This window comes from Dysidea avara, chromosome 11, assembly GCF_963678975.1.
Source record: "Dysidea avara chromosome 11, odDysAvar1.4, whole genome shotgun sequence".
NCBI lineage: Eukaryota > Metazoa > Porifera > Demospongiae > Dictyoceratida > Dysideidae > Dysidea > Dysidea avara.
The window spans coordinates 17,887,205-17,903,375 of NC_089282.1; the positions used below are offsets into that span (position 1 = coordinate 17,887,205).

Here is a 16,171-nt window from a genome sequence, read left to right on the forward strand (position 1 = left end):
TGACCCATCACGAACTGTTGCTACAGCTGATCCTGCACGAGCAAACTTACATAATCCACTGTAATCTTCAACATGTTAACTGGTTGTCAACCTCCGGTGAAGAATGATGGAAGGAGAGCGAAAAGCAAACTTTATCAAACGCGTCATTCTCACTATCCTCGGGATTCGTAACGAACTGTCTGTGATAATTCCACACACCCAATCGTCTTTAACTGGATACTTGAATTGTTGGGCGTGTTGTGGAGTGTTCGTTGAACCGGTGTGTTTCCCTTGTGGCCATTCACTGTGCAAGGTATGTGCAGAGAGACTGGCGGCCAGCTCAGCGACACGAAGCATCGTCTCCTGCCCCGCGTGCAGCAAGGAACACTCCTTATTCGTGGACAGACAAGTAAGTTAATGTAATTTAATTTAATCCACAAAGATTTTCGTTTTATAAATCTACCTTAGCTATCTATAGAATGTTGTTTGAACTGGAAAGTAGACCTATGTGGTCCTGAGAAATGATAAGAAGAGAACCATTATTAAATTTAATGAGACAAGTACAGTAGAATAATCCTCAGTCACTCAATTGAAAAAAATGTAAAGAAAAATTATATAGCAGGCCCAAATGCTAATAAACTGCTGTTCCCTACACAGTGGGAGTTGATAAATTGTAGTACTAGTGGTGATATAAAATTAAGTAGTGTAAATTTGTGGCATTTCTTTGTGGTATAATATTACATGTAAATAATTTGCTCCAATGAAGTGTTAAAATTGAAAAAATTCTGCTGTGTAACAGGTGACATGATGTGGTTTTTTAAAAAGATTATAAAGGTAGTGTCCTTTGTTATTCTAGGGCACCAGAAGACGTGGTGTTACACTGGTGTTATCCAATGTTTTACTACAATGGTTCCCATATAAGGCAACAGTACACCGGCTAAAAGAAGAGGGAAACAAGCTAGCAGAAGAAGGAAAGAATGAATTGGCAATTCAAAAATACACAGAGGCTATACTAACAGGTATTCTTCTTGTAAGATAATAGTTAGTGTCTTTTAAGGATTACTTTGCAGGCAGAGTGGATGATCATAGAGTATTGAGTAATCGTTCAAAAGCTTTCATAGCTGTTGGCAATCTGAGTGAGGCATTGAAGGATGCTGAGAGATGTTGTACACTTCGTCCTTACTGGCCCAAGGTCTGTGTATGCATGCACACAAGTAATATTGCTAATATCCTGCTCTCAAGCAATGTTTTATTAATGGAGTTTTTGTCTTTCCTTGTTGCTGAAGTGATGATGTCTAGCTGTCACATTGTATTGTATGTGTTCTACGCGTGCATTGTGTATGTAATGAGTCCTTGTTTGTTCGGCTTCCCTCTACACACATGAACCCTGCACTTTCATCGTATTACCAACTCTACTTTTGTGGGTCACTAAAAACCGTCTCATTGAAGTAGATAATTGAATTTTTGGGATAGAATATCTGTGTCCTGACTTAAAATTTGAGGATTTTAGTCCTAACTGGTAGCATGTAGTTTTCACATATATCTGGTAATCTTGCTAATAAGTGATATTGACAGACTGATGAATGGGTTGCCATTATCCACAGAACATCGTGTGAGATTTTTGTGTTGGCTGATGCATTAAGGATTCACCAATCCATGCACCCAATTACTCCATTCAAATGACTTATGCACATCAGAATATCCCTTGCATTGTGGTCAGTTGAATCATAAGCTCATCAAGTCCCCTGGTTAATTAAATATATTAAATTTAAATGTTTTCGTGACATCATTTGGAGTCACTGATGATAATAATTAGAGGAAGTTGGTCACACATTCTAATGAAGGAGTATACTTAATCCTCTAACCATTAATATGTGGGCCTATTCCAGACACCTTTCAAGGATGTTGCAAGCTTTCACACATCGCAATAAATATGTAGCTTTCCCAGCTAAGAGGCAAGCACTATGTAAGGGTGCTTGATCTGTATGTAAAGAAACCTGCTGAAAAAAAAAATTGCTGGTCTTATTAGCAGATGGAGAACACATCCACTTCTTTGGTCGATGGGTGTAAATATCAAAGATGAAAGATATAAAAGAGTATAACATTAGTGCTTGTATGCCTTATACAGATGTGTCTTCAGTTTTCATGTCCATTCAATACTTCCTATTGTCTATGCTATAGGGACATTACAGAAGAGCTGTAGCACTTGAAAAGCTAGGAAGATTGACAGAAGCATTATCTGCTTACATTCTTTGCATGAGGTTTGGTGGAAATGAATGCATGATACAGAAAGCGACTGCAGCGGTAGGAATTGGATTTTAAATAATACATCTTTATACTATTGTCTCTTTGAATAGCTGTTTATGCAGCTCTTGGAGCAGAAGGTGCAACTCTTCAGTGGTAACAGCAATAACTGTGAGAACAATGGCAGCACTACTTCTGCAAATGTTCCAACCGATTACGATGATGCAGCAAACGTTTTAGTTGCAAGGAACAGTTCATTTCAAGAACTTAAAGAATTAATCCTCAAACTGTCACTGCAGTCACACAAAACATACACATCAGGTTAGAATTATACATTTGTACCTTAACTTTTGTTACACTTTGTAAACTAGAAATGCACGACGACTTGAAGTGTTGTGAAGATAAGATCAACGAGACGGATATGGAGTGCATGTTATGTAAAGGGTGCGTGTTAATATTTTGTTCTTCTATTGTTTTTTAGCATGTGATTTTAAATATTTTAGCCTATTGTTTGAACCAGTTACAGCTTCCTGTGGTCACAGTTTTTGTCGAGAGTGTCTCTATCGAGTGTTAGATCATGCTCAGACCTGTCCTGTATGCCGGGCCACTTTGATTGAGGTAGGCAATGTTTGTGTGTTAAACTCAGGTGTTTATTTTATGGCAATGAGGTGCGAAATTACCTTTCTATGAATACATATATGTATATGTAACTGATGATGGACTATAAGGTTGTTTTTGACTTCGTAAGGCTTCCATTTGGGGAGGATATTTGGGTTGATGGAAATTATTACTGCATATGGCTATCAATGCTTATTTTCTTCTTGCAGGCTTCACGAAGTTATGACAGTGATTTAGTAAGTGTAGTGTGTGTGTGTGTGTGTGTGTGTGTGTGTGTGTGTGTGTGTGTGTGTGTGTGTGTGTGTGTGTGTGTGTGTGTGTGTGTGTGTGTGTGTGTGTGTGTGTGTGTGTGTGTGTGTGTGTGTGTGTGTGTGTGTGTGTGTGTGTGTGTGTGTGTGTGTGTGTGTGTGTGTGTGTGTGTGTGTGTGTGTGTGTGTGTGTGTGTGTGTGTGTGTGTGTGTGTGTGTGTGTGTGTGTGTGTGTGTGTGTGTGTGTGTGTGTGTGTGTGTGTGTGTGTGTGTGTGTGTGTGTGTGTGTGTGTGTGTGTGTGTGTGTGTGTGTGTGTGTGTGTGTGTGTGTGTGTGTGTGTGTGTGTGTGTGTGTGTGTGTGTGTGTGTGTGTGTGTGTGTGTGTGTGTGTGTGTGTGTGTGTGTGTGTGTGTGTGTGTGTGTGTGTGTGTGTGTGTGTGTGTGTGTGTGTGTGTGTGTGTGTGTGTGTGTGTGTGTGTGTGTGTGTGTGTGTGTGTGTGTGTGTGTGTGTGTGTGTGTGTGTGTGTGTGTGTGTGTGTGTGTGTGTGTGTGTGTGTGTGTGTGTGTGTGTGTGTGTGTGTGTGTGTGTGTGTGTGTGTGTGTGTGTGTGTGTGTGTGTGTGTGTGTGTGTGTGTGTGTGTGTGTGTGTGTGTGTGTGTGTGTGTGTGTGTGTGTGTGTGTGTGTGTGTGTGTGTGTGTGTGTGTGTGTGTGTGTGTGTGTGTGTGTGTGTGTGTGTGTGTGTGTGTGTGTGTGTGTGTGTGTGTGTGTGTGTGTGTGTGTGTGTGTGTGTGTGTGTGTGTGTGTGTGTGTGTGTACGTATGTGACATATGACTTTCAGACCATTGATGCTGTATTGGAGGGAACCTTGGAACATCACTTCAAATCACAAAATGACACAAGAAACGTACAACATCAACAAGCCAAACTAGAGGCACAAAAGTGAGACAACAAAAGTGGTAATCATGTTTATCTAAACTTACTCCCTACAATAGGATTGGCCTGTCAACTGATGTTGAACTTCCAGTATTTGTGTGTACACATGCTTATCCATCTGTGACAAGCATTTTTCACATTTTTGAGCCACGCTACCGAATGTTGGTAAGAAACTGCATGGCGGGCAGTCGACGGTTTGGCATGTGTGCTCAGACAAAAGACGGCAAGTAAGATAACAACTAAATCCAAAAATTTGTCTTAATTTTCCTTTTTGTCATACTGTTTAGAGCATGCAACTATGGTACTGTGTTATATATAGAGACAGTTCAGTATACTCCTGATGGACGGTCAGTTTTAAAGGCAAGAGGAGAGAGAAGATTTGAAATTCAGTCATTGAGAATGCATGATGGACTTCACGTGGCTAAAGTGGAATTTATTGCTGACAGGCTGGTTGAAAATGGTATGTGTAGAGCTAGAAATTTAGTCACCTAAATTGTGTGCTGTTCCATCACAGAGTCGGTCAAGAAATTGGAAAGTGAAGTATACCAGCTAGCTAAGAATTGGTACGCTGCTTTGTCAAACGCTACAAAGGTATGTAGGGGAAGATCTCTCAGTGCTATATACAGTGGATAGGAGCCTCTGGACACTTTGGGTGGGACCAACTGAGATTTTAGGGGTTGTATTTGTATTGGTGGGAAGACTTTAAAACTGTCCTTAGTGTCTTGTTTCTACCATATTGACTGTTACCAGTCACAAGTAGAATGGCTGTCTTCACCTATTTTAGTGGGACACTTTTTAAGACCAAGAGGTTGTTGTAATTGAGAGGTTGCCCTTTTTCAGAATTTTACAATTTTTCGTCTTTGTCACATGACATGCCTTGTGTGTGCAAAAGACGCTGTCCATTTGTTTGTATTTCTGTATGTGCATTTTTTATTTAGCTTTACATCATTGACATTGTCGGTAGTGAAATACTGACAACAAATCCTAGTTCTCCTTCAAGCGAGACAGATGGACCGCCATGGTTGTGGCTATTCATTCACATATTCCCCACCAGCAATGAACAGAAAACCAATCATCTCAAATCAACAGACATATCGGAACGCCTCAAAATGCTTCAGGCCTCCATACCAACCCCAACTTGACTGATTAAACTATAAAATGACTTACTGCTATCGCATCACTTAAACAGGTTGTAGTAAGATTGTATGTACCCGACCTACAGTAATTATATTGTTCAACAATTTACTGTATGAAATACCACATTTTGACTTGTACAGTACGTTATGTAATAATATGTATTTATTTGACTTGTAAAAAAGGTTTTTATGATACTCTGTCAAGTTTTCATCTTTAAAATATTTCTCTTTTCAAGGTCCTGCATTTCTTTCAGTACAGACGTAACGCTGTATCGTAGCTCATGAAATTTACTTGCCGGTACCTGGAATTAAGATCTGATGTAGCATCTCATAAATAAACATTCTTACCTCAAAGGTCTTAATGGAGCCATCAGACAGTTTCATCTCCATGAGGATTGATGGCTCTAATACCCGATGTAATGAACTGTGCACAACACACAAATTCTTTATAATGCCAACACAAGTTAAAACATTTCAACTCTCTTAAATTCAACTAGCACAAGTACATGTGACATGATTTTAGTACAAATATAGTTGCACCATAGATAATAGACACCACATACTGGATTGGAAACTTCTAAGAGCCACCTAATCCATCTGCACTTGCACCCCTTATACTGTGCCGGGAGTAGATTTTATAAACACGTGTTTTGCTTGCTGATGAGTAGTAAACATACCGTGATGGAATATAAGGTTTGGCCTAATCATAGTGGGTGTACTGATGTGTGTTAGCTATAAGTTCGACAAGTGTGGAAGGTAGATATGAGAGGCGAGAATCGTGAACTTGACTAAACTGGAGCGAATGTACCATGAAACATATACCAGTACACGTAACATTAGTAAGCATCAGCCTTAAACTAGACTTGCATTGTTCACCCCACCATCTTCTTGCAAATACTTTTTGTATGGAAAGCACCTATACCAGTAGTAGGCCAATCGCCACCCAAGAAACAATCTACTAAACTTACTAGCTAAAGTAACCGAGGTGTATCCAGACAGTAAAATGGAATCTTCAAATGTAGAGCGTTTCAAAACTTCAGGCATGAAATGTGAATAGTTACGTAGTTTTGTACGGGAACTATATGTGTGCTTCCAATCCAGGTAGGGTATCTATTATAAGACACTGTAGAAGCATAGACTTGTGTACTGTAGAAAAAAACCAGTTCACATACTGGTTAAATTATATGGAATTACCTTAGTTTTAAAAATTGATGTGCGATGATTCAAAATTGCAATGCTCAAAAATGTTTCAACCCTTATTTTCTTATTTTCAAAATAGATTAATGTACCAGCTACCATTGAAGGTGCAGCATTTAACCAAGCAAATACAGTATATGCACAAATCCTTTGGAGATTCGTATAACATAATTGAAGAACAAAACACAGACGCACCTGTTAGATATGATGACATCAACTCTCCACCGCATGTTGTCGAGCTGTGGTAACCTGACTCGCTGGTCCATGGCACAGCGATCCAGAACTATTCTCCTTCAAAGGAAAATTAACTATACTATACTCACAAACTTATAAATTTTAACAAAACTAAACCCTCACAACAAGAATTATAGCATGGGGATATTATTATGTTTTTTTAGGGATCAAGCTGGCAAGATATCTCTTCCTAAAGTAGCTACATATGGTGAGTGTATTACAAAAGTGTACATGTAGTAAAATTACCTATATGGAGAATTACCACATCCCCAATGACAGGCAACCTCAGGCATATAATTTACAATTACAAGCTATTTCAATTATGCATATATTGCATGCCATAATTATACTGTGCATGTGTACAACAGACAAGTGTGTATTATATAGGAATGTGCTGCAAGTACCTCAGGTATGCTTTGACATAAACAGATTACTTTTGTAGCGGAAACTCCCTCAGGGTGGGACACCCTTCTGTACTAATTTTTACTTAAATCCACCCAACCATTTCTGAGATGCACCATCACAATTTCTCTTATATTTCTTCAGCTGAAGTGTAATACACATAACAATTCTCTTACTTTAGCTGGTGATTCAGCATACATTGTTAATAAATGGCAAGTTCTGCACGATTTTCAGGAAGTTGCATCGTTGTCACAGCTACCAAGCAAACTACTTACAAAAACTAGTTGAATTCTCTTGCAGACCTCGGTAACACCAATTGTAGGTAAGAAGCACACAATATACTCTAATAGAACATTCAACAAATACCAGTACAGCAGGTTTTCTTGTACACAATTATGTCACTTGGTCTTGTGAAGCAACAAATTTGCAACAGTCAATTTCTCACACAAATTTATTAGTCGCTCTAGTAAGTGTCCGTGTCTGAAAGGTGTAAAAAGTTTGAAACTTAGTTTCAAATGCTGAAGAAGGCAGTTGCTGTTTCACAGGAAACAAGCAACTAACTAAAGTGGATAGTCAACAACCAAATATTAAAAGTTTGTGAATTGCCTTGAACACAAGATTCTTTTACACAGCATTTGTGTAGTGTGTAAAGGGAGTTTCAACACCAGCACCTCTTTATGCCTGGACAACTGATGGCACACACCAACCTGGCGTCTCTGCACAGGTAAGGTAATATACAATTACAAGGAAAACTTAACTCAAGTAGGATCACAGAAATAAAAAGTAATGAATGGAGGTCAAATCAAGTCAAAAGTAATGAAGTAGGGATTAGATATGCACTAGTATTGCTGCAGATGTACCTTGTTCCATTACTTTTTTATTTCTATGATCCCTATTCGAGTTAAAAATTCCTAAGTTTTCCTTGCGCTTGTTTCATTAACTTCTTGTAACACTGGTGAACCTGTGCATACTGCATTGAAGGAGGAAAGAATGATGCCAGCCATATCATGAAACTAATGTTGCATCTGAACACATGCTCTGACTATTAATTATCAATAGTGAAGTGGCCATTTCACTTCATTTTCAGCCATGTCCTGCCCGTTACATAGTGCTACAAATAAAGAACAAGCACCTCTGCACTCAATTCGGCTGTTACAGAAAATACAGATGATTTCCTGATTATTCAGCTCAAGGAAGCTATTACATGCCACTCACGAATCAACACCTATGTGGTAGTGGAGAAATAAATGGAATTCATGATGAATCCAGCTGCTGAGATACTAAACAATAGGTTGACACATCATCAAGACACACGGTAGTGTGTCGTGCGGCCCAAGAAGCCGGCGCGCAACCCCGTGAGTATATTGACAGGAAGAAAGAAAACGCAATTTTCGCACCTCCGTAGCTCTGTGCTGCCTTGATGAAACAAGACAAATTTTGCTGTGTACATTCCCTCCAACTTCAGTACTCCACATTCCAAATTTGAGCGAAATCGCTTCAGGCATTCCTGAGATATGCGACTTCAAAAATTGGCTTAGTTTCTTCGTTTTTTTTTCTTATTTTTCTTCCTCTTTTCGCACACTTACAAAAACTGCTATAAAACGCGAACGCGTTATCCGATTGCCTTGAAATTTGGCACACAGAAGGGGGGTATAAAGGCGCATCTCTGTACCAACTTTGGCTGGAATACCATAAACAGGCAAAGAGTTATGAGCGATTATGCACGAAAAATAACACCAATATGTTGTCACGCCTACAGGGTAAACCGCATATGGGAAGAAGCTGAAAATCGGTGGGTGAATAGGTTAACTATTGAACCTCAAACCTTTTGTGGTTTGAAAGAAATCGAGCTAAAAACCAGGAAGATACAGCAAAAAAATCAACAGTGTGTAACAATTACGCAATCGAGATTAGCTAATTTATTATTATTATTATTATTATGCTTGCCACGCCTACCAGATAAACCACTTGGGGTAATGCTTTGAAAATCGCTGTACAGATGGAGTTATCATCTTAGAAAGGCTCTTCAATGGTGTAGAAAAATCAGATTTAAAGCCATGGAGTTATAACACGAAATCTAACTTGGTGCAGCAAGTGCGAGATCGAGATACTCTAATAGAGCAGTCATCCTAATAGAGCAGTCACCCTGAACAGAATTCAAGACATCAGTTAGAAATTAGTAACCTGTATAGAGATCAGCTACAAACAAATCACCCTGTAGAGAGTTCAGCTACAAACAATTCACCCTGTTCAGACATCAGTTAGAAGAAGTTTTCTTGTAGAGAGTTCAGTTACAAACAAATCACCCTGTTGAAAGATCAGCTAGAAGATGTCACCTTATAGATAGTTCAGTTACAAAGAAACCACCATGTAGAGAATTCAGCTACAAACTAGTGACCCTGTAGATACATCAGCTAGAAGAAGTTACCTTGTAGAGAGTTCAGCTACAAAGAAACCATTCTGTAAAGAGCTCAGCTGCAAACAAATCACCTATACAGAATTCAGCTACAAACAAATCACCCTGTAGAGAGATCAGCTAGAAGAAGTTACCTTGTAGATAGTTCAGCTACAAACAAATCATCCTGTAGAGAGATCAGCTAGAAGAAGTTACCTTGTAGATAGTTCAGCTACAAACAATTCACCCTGTACAGAGCTCAGTTAAAAGAGGTTTCCTTGTAGAGAGTTCAGCTACAGACAAATCATCCTGTAGAGAGATCAGTTAGAAGAAGTTACCTTGTAGATCGTTCAGCTACAAACAATTCACCCTGTAAAGAGATCAGCTAGAAGAAGTTACCTTGTAGAGAGTTCAGCTACAAAGAAACCATCATGTAGAGAATTCAGCCGCAAATAAATCATGTATAGAGAGTTCAGCTACAAATAAATCTCCCTGTAGAGAGATCAGCTAGAAGAAGTTTCCTTGTAGAGAGTTCTGCTACAAACAAATCACCCTGTAGAAAGATCAGCTAGAAGAAATCACCTTGTAGAGAGTTCAGCTTCAAAGAAGCAATCGTGCGAGAGTTCAGGTACAAACAAATTGTCCTGTAGAGAGATCAGCTAGAAGAAGTTACCTTGTAGAGAGTTCAGCTACAAAGAAAACCATCATGTAGATAGTTCAGGTACAAACAAATCACCCTGTAGAAAGATCAGCTATAGAAGAAATCACCTTGTAGAGAGTTCAGCTACGAAGAAACTATCATGTAGAGAGTTCAACTACAAACAAATCACCCTGTAGAAAGATCAGCTATAGAAGAAATCACCTTGTAGAGAGTTCAGCTACAAAGAAACCATCATGTAGAGAGTTCAGCTACAAACAAATCGGCCTGTAGAGAGATCAGCTAGAAGAAATTACCTTGTAGAGAGTTCAGCTACAAAGAAACCATCATGTAGAGAGTTCAGCTGCAAACAATTCACCTGTAGAGAGTTAAGCTACAAATAAATCTCCCTGTAGAGAGATCAGCTAGAAGAAGTCACCTTGCAGGGAGTTCAGTTACAAAGAAATAAACCATGTAGAGAGTTCAGCTGCAAACAAATCACCTGTAGAGAGTTCAGCTAGAAACAAGTCACCCTGTAGAGAGATCAGCTAGAAACAAGTCACCTTGTAGAGAGTTCAGCTAGAAGAAGTCACATTGTAGAGCTACAAAGAAACTACCATGTAGAGTTCAGCTGCAAACAAATCACCCTGTAGAGAACTCAGCTACAAACAAATCGCCCTGTAGAAAGATTAGCTAGAAGAAGTTACCTTATAGGGAGTTCAGCTATGAACAGATCACCCTGTAGAGCGTTCAGCTACAAACAAATCACAGTTCAGCTACAAACAAATCACCCTGTAGAGAGTTCAGTTACAAAGAAACCACCATGTAGAGAGTTCAGCTGCAAAAATAATAAATCACTCTGTAGAGAGTTCAGCTAGAAGAAGTCACCTTGTAGAGAGTTAAGCTGCAAATAAATCACCCTGTAGAGAATTCAGCTACAAACAAATCACCCTGTAGAAAGATCAGCTAGAGGAAGTTAACTTGTAGAGAGTTCAGCTACAAAGAAACCACCATGTAGAGAGTTCAGCTGCAAACAAATCACCTGTAGAGAGTTCAGCTAGAAACAAGTCACCCTGTAGAGAGATCAGCTAAAACAAGTCACCCTGTAGAGAGTTCAGCTAGAAGAAGTCACATTGTAGAGAGTTCAGCTACAAAGAAACTACCACGTAGAGAGTTCAGCTGCAAACAAATCATCCTGTAAAGAGTTCAGCTAGAAGAAGTCACCTTTTAGAGAGTTCAGCTACAAAGCAACCACCATGTAAAGAGTTCAGCTGCAAAAAACTCAATCACCTTGTAGAAAGATCGGCTAGAAGAAGTTACCTTGTAGAGAGTTCAGCTACAAAGAAACCACCATGTAGAGAGTTCAGCTGCAAACAAATCACCTATAGAGAGTTCAGCTAGAAACAAGTCACCCTGTAGAGAGTTCAGCTAGAAGAAGTCACATTGTAGAGAGTTCAGCTACAATGAAACTCCCATGTAGAGAGTTCAGCTGCAAACAAATCACCCTGTAGAGAACTCAGCTACAAACAAATATGCAGTGTAAAAAGATCAGCTAGAAGAAGTTACCTTGTAGAGAGTTCAGCTACAACGAAACCACCATGTAGAGAGTTCAGCTACAAACAAATCACCTGTAGAGAGAAACAAGTCACCCTGTAGAGAGATCAGCTAGAAACAAGTCACCTTGTAGAGAGTTCAGCTAGAAGAAGTTACTTTGAACAGAGTTCAGCTACAAAGCAACCACCATGTAAAGAGTTCAGCTGCAAAAAACTCAATCACCTTGTAGAAAGATCGGCTAGAAGAAGTTACCTTGTAGAGAGTTCAGCTACAAAGAAACCACCATGTAGAGAGTTCAGCTGCAAACAAATCACCTATAGAGAGTTCAGCTAGAAACAAGTCACCCTGTAGAGAGTTCAGCTAGAAGAAGTCACATTGTAGAGAGTTCAGCTACAATGAAACTCCCATGTAGAGAGTTCAGCTGCAAACAAATCACCCTGTAGAGAACTCAGCTACAAACAAATATGCAGTGTAAAAAGATCAGCTAGAAGAAGTTACCTTGTAGAGAGTTCAGCTACAACGAAACCACCATGTAGAGAGTTCAGCTACAAACAAATCACCTGTAGAGAGAAACAAGTCACCCTGTAGAGAGATCAGCTAGAAACAAGTCACCTTGTAGAGAGTTCAGCTAGAAGAAGTCACGTTGTAGAGAGTTCAGCTACAAAGAAACCACCATTTAGAGAGTTCAGCTGCAAACAAATCACCCAGTAGAAAGTTCAGCTATGAACAGATCACCCTGTTGAGAGTTCAGTTAGAAACAAGGAATCCTGTAGAGAGATCACCTAGAAGTATCGCCTCGTAGAGAGTTCAGCTACAAACAAATCACCTGTAGAGAGTTCAGTTACAAACAAATCACCCTGTAGAGAGATCAGCTAGAAGAAGTTACCTTGTAGGGATTTCAGCTACAAACAAATCACCCTGTAGAGAGTTCAGCTACAAAGAAACCATTCTGTAAAGAGCTCAGCTGCAAACAAATCACTTGTACAGAATTCAGCTACAAACAAATCACCCTGTAGAGAGATCAGCTAGAAGAAATTACCTTGTAGATAGTTCAGCTACAAACAAATCACCCTGTAGAAAGATCAGGTAGAAGAAGTTACCTTGGAGAAAGTTCAGCTACAAAGAAACCATTTTGTAAAGAGCTCAGCTACAAACAAATCACCTGTACAGAATTCAACTACGAACAAATCACCTTGTAGAGAGATCAGCTATAAGAAGTTACCTTGTAGATAGTTCAGCTACAAACAAATCTCCCTGTAGAGAAATCAGCTAGAAGAAATTACCTTGTGGAGAGTTCAGCTACAAAGAAACCACCATGTAGAGAGTTCAGCTGCAAAGAAATCACCCTGTAGAAAATTCTGCCAGAAACAAATTGCCCTGTAGAAAGATCAGTTAGAAGAAGTTACCTTTTAGAAAGTTCAGCTACAAAGAAACCATTCTGTAAAGAGCTCAGCTGCAAACAAATCACCTATACAGAATTCAGCTACAAACACATCAACCTGTAGAGAGATCAGCTAGAAGAAGTTACCTTGTAGATCGTTCAGCTACAAACAATTCACCCTGTAGAGAGAGCAATTAGAAGAAGTCACCTTGTAGAGTGTTCAGTTACAAAGACACCACCATGGAGATTTCTGTAATCAATATAATATTATGTGACCGGATTTGCGAAAAGGGGTCTTCCACACACATCCAATTCCGTAACCGTTGGAGACCATAACTCAGTGTTCAAGTAACATATTAACCTGACAATTTCACCACGTATTCAGCTATATTGGTGCTCACCACTGTCCAAAATTCAAGGCAATAGCTCTTTCCAATCTGAAGTTATCAATTGTCAAAGTTGGCAAATTGGATGTGTGTGGAAGACCCCTTTTCGCAAATCCGGTCACATATGTATTATACAGTATATATAATTTGTACATTTACTGATAAAATATTTAAAGTACATCTACTTCATCTTTTCTTCTTCCTGTAGTAAAGAAAAAAACATAGGTTAAAAAAGTCCCAAAGCTGGCCATAGGCCGGCTTTGGGGTATACAAATACAAAAAGAAATGAAATCTAATCCAAAACAGCCAAGCTGTAAAAAAAGTGTGCGGCCCTCAGAAAGGCTATGGTGAAAAAAGATGTGAAATCCAAGGTGGCGGCCAAGAAATGGCTGTGATGGTAGGTTAATGGTAAAAATTTTTAATAACGACAATTCAGGTGAATTTTGGTGCCTCTTGGTCAATTGGCACAAAAATTCACCTGAATTGTCGTTATTAAAATTTTTACCATTAACCTACCATCACAGCCATTTCTTGGCCGCCACCTTGGATTTCACATCTTTTTTCACCATAGCCTTTCTGAGGGCCGCACACTTTTTTTACAGCTTGGCTGTTTTGGATTAGATAATATATACACAGTGTTTGCAACTCCAAACCAACCATAAGTGCCCAGTCAATTAATCCTTAAACTCGCAGAGAACTTTTGGGGAATGCGTGTTTACACAATATGGGCATGCATGGCGACACTAGATAATGTAACTTACTTCTTGCAGCCTACAAATACACATAGATTAAAATGGGCTACTTGGAGAAGGTTAAATGAACACCATAATTACAGTGGTTTACTTGTTATGAAGTGATGAACAGCGATGAGTCGCGTTTCCATGTTTCAAAATTCTTGCCACATGTTTAATTTCGATTGTGAGTTTACTCACGTGAGTATGTATGGCCTGACAGAAAAGTTAACAGTGAATCAAATGGAAGTTGTTGCAAGATGATAGGAGCAACCACCATCGAGTTATTGGCCATTTTATAAAGGTATGTAAAGGGTTTGCATGCTGCCTTACCAAAAAGTTACCTTTATGGCTAGTTTTGGCTTCACCATTTAGGGTAAAACCCTAGGTACCATTTTATTCTTGTTACATCACAAGTACAATGACGTAAATTGCGTAGCCATAGGATGGATGCTTTGAAAGTTACAGTGCTTTGTGCAAGGCATGCGTATTTTAATTAAGTTTAAATCCAGTTTTCTGGTTTAAGGGTTAAACACTAAAGGTGGTATTTACTTTACAACCTAACTGTGTAATTAGTGCATATATATACGAATAGTGCACTCATTTTTTAAAAGTGTAACATGATCCTTGTATACTCGACACACATAAGTGTTGGTCTCACCTTGAACCAAATGCAGCACTGTTCAGATCTACAATAACTTGCTCAGGATATCTAGAAGAGAAACAAAAGGGAAGGAATGATGCTGAGTTCACATGCAATCAATATCTCTAACAAGGTCACATGACATGATTATGCCACAGGCATGATTGTTCTAGCATCGATGTAAGCTATAGGAATGCTACATTTTAAAGTTATAATTTTTTTCTAATAAGGATACATTAATTCATGCCACAAGACATTACACGATAGGCAAACTGATTGCACCTTTAAACCTGGGGGTAGTACTTGATGATATTCTCCCTTTGCTAATAGGTGGGCCACATATTTATCAAAATTAATGATACTTAATTACAAGTGTGGTCTTGAGGTTGAAGTATTCTCCTCATATATAGGTTAATATATGACAGGCTGAGTAGCAAAAGTATATGATGAAAAACCGAAAATAACATTCCTTACTTTATCTGCTTCAAGTCCTCAACAAAGACCTACAGTGAAATACATTTCAAGGCTTTGTAAAAGTCACTGTTAAATGGTCACCTCCGATTTTAATGTCGGTTGTCGTAATGCTGATCTTAGTAACATCATAAGGGCTGCAAACAATATGCGAAGATTATCTTCAGTCAGCTTGGCAGAGGTCATCTTTAAAAACTGTTCTTCCTCTATCACGCCTGTCTCCAAATACTGCACCACAACTAGAGGAAATAATGACAGTTTTTATTCTTCCCGTGATGAAGTGAAGCCCCCCTCACGTTTCAGTATCTTTCTGAAGCTGTCCTGGTCAATTTGTTTCAGAATGGCAATACTCTTCTTGACTTCGTCCGGTAGTCTTATACCATAAAATGGCGTCCTGTCTGCAGCTAAATTGCCGCCAAACTTTCCTCCTCCCATTACCTGCACCACCGACATCTTGTTTCTGATTAATGCACACCTAAATGGCCGAGAGCAGCCTTGGTAAAGACCAGACTAAGGAAGAAGATGAAAAGAAGAACGAGAAACAAAGTTCTCCTGGTGTGGATGATAAAGAAGAAGAAAATGAATTAGAAAGGTGATCAGATTTGCTGTCAGCAATCAGCATATATATGTCATGTAGCTACGTGTATTATCTATGCTGTCAACACTGTTATCTTTTCTTTGGCAAAGCTGAAAAGAGATTACCGAAATGATGGCAGAGACAAAAAAAAAAGTGCTGAAACCCGGGATTGAACCAGGGACCTTTAGATCTTCAGTCTAACGCTCTCCCAACTGAGCTATTTCAGCTACATGGTATTTAGACCGGTGCTGATGGGTATATATAGTTAAGAGTGTTCTTCTAGGCTTTTACCTCCTGCTCGCTCCAGTGAAATTTTGCAAATTAATATAACTAGAGTTACTAGATGTATGTGATTTGCTAGATACACGATTGTGCCTAGCCAATCCATATACAGTGCCACTATA

General features: G+C 39.1%; 3 protein-coding genes and 1 non-coding gene across 4 annotated transcripts in view; 2 read left to right on the top strand and 2 right to left on the bottom strand.

Moving 5' to 3' along the window:
* LOC136239495 (LON peptidase N-terminal domain and RING finger protein 3-like) lies at positions 1 to 5,368 on the top strand. Its single transcript, XM_066030237.1, has 13 exons — positions 1 to 388; positions 836 to 998; positions 1,050 to 1,171; positions 2,161 to 2,283; positions 2,337 to 2,544; positions 2,595 to 2,667; positions 2,727 to 2,841; positions 3,051 to 3,077; positions 3,929 to 4,029; positions 4,083 to 4,250; positions 4,311 to 4,483; positions 4,538 to 4,614; positions 4,962 to 5,368. Exons 1-13 carry the CDS (start codon positions 104 to 106, stop codon positions 5,163 to 5,165), a joined length of 1,839 nt encoding a protein of 612 aa, XP_065886309.1. The 5' UTR covers positions 1 to 103; the 3' UTR covers positions 5,166 to 5,368.
* LOC136239497 (COMM domain-containing protein 5-like) lies at positions 5,265 to 15,677 on the bottom strand. The gene is made up of 7 exons (XM_066030239.1): positions 15,487 to 15,677; positions 15,275 to 15,429; positions 15,194 to 15,222; positions 14,738 to 14,788; positions 6,552 to 6,647; positions 5,508 to 5,583; positions 5,265 to 5,461 (listed from the first exon to the last, which is right to left on the bottom strand). The coding sequence occupies exons 1-7, from the start codon at positions 15,641 to 15,643 to the stop codon at positions 5,360 to 5,362; spliced, it is 666 nt and encodes a 221-aa protein (XP_065886311.1). The 5' UTR covers positions 15,644 to 15,677; the 3' UTR covers positions 5,265 to 5,359.
* The window catches only part of LOC136239498 (protein POLR1D-like), a 2,781-nt gene continuing 2,199 nt past the window's right edge, over positions 15,590 to 16,171 (top strand). Inside the window, exon 1 of the mRNA XM_066030240.1 lies at positions 15,590 to 15,782. Within this exon, the coding sequence (XP_065886312.1) occupies positions 15,670 to 15,782 (113 nt within the window). The 5' untranslated portion in view covers positions 15,590 to 15,669. The remainder of the gene's footprint in view (positions 15,783 to 16,171) is intronic.
* On the bottom strand, positions 15,922 to 15,994 carry Trnaf-gaa (transfer RNA phenylalanine (anticodon GAA)). The gene has a single exon. It is a non-coding gene; the product is annotated as a tRNA-Phe (tRNA).

What these genes read in the sequence shown, in the direction of transcription:
- LOC136239497 (XM_066030239.1), bottom strand. Translation starts at nt 15,643, where the DNA reads ATGTCGGTGGTGCAGGTAATGGGAGGAGGAAAGTTTGGCGGCAATTTA. An exon ending in AGTGCTGCATTTGGTTCAAG is followed by an intron (nt 6,648 to 14,737) that starts GTGAGACCAACA and finishes TTTCCTTTGAAG; the next exon opens with GAGAATAGTTCTGGATCGCT. An exon ending in GATGTCATCATATCTAACAG is followed by an intron (nt 5,584 to 6,551) that starts GTGCGTCTGTGT and finishes TGTTGTGCACAG; the next exon opens with TTCATTACATCGGGTATTAG.
- LOC136239495 (XM_066030237.1), top strand. Translation starts at nt 104, where the DNA reads ATGATGGAAGGAGAGCGAAAAGCAAACTTTATCAAACGCGTCATTCTC. An exon ending in ACACAAAACATACACATCAG is followed by an intron (nt 2,545 to 2,594) that starts GTTAGAATTATA and finishes TTTGTAAACTAG; the next exon opens with AAATGCACGACGACTTGAAG. An exon ending in GAGTGCATGTTATGTAAAGG is followed by an intron (nt 2,668 to 2,726) that starts GTGCGTGTTAAT and finishes TAAATATTTTAG; the next exon opens with CCTATTGTTTGAACCAGTTA.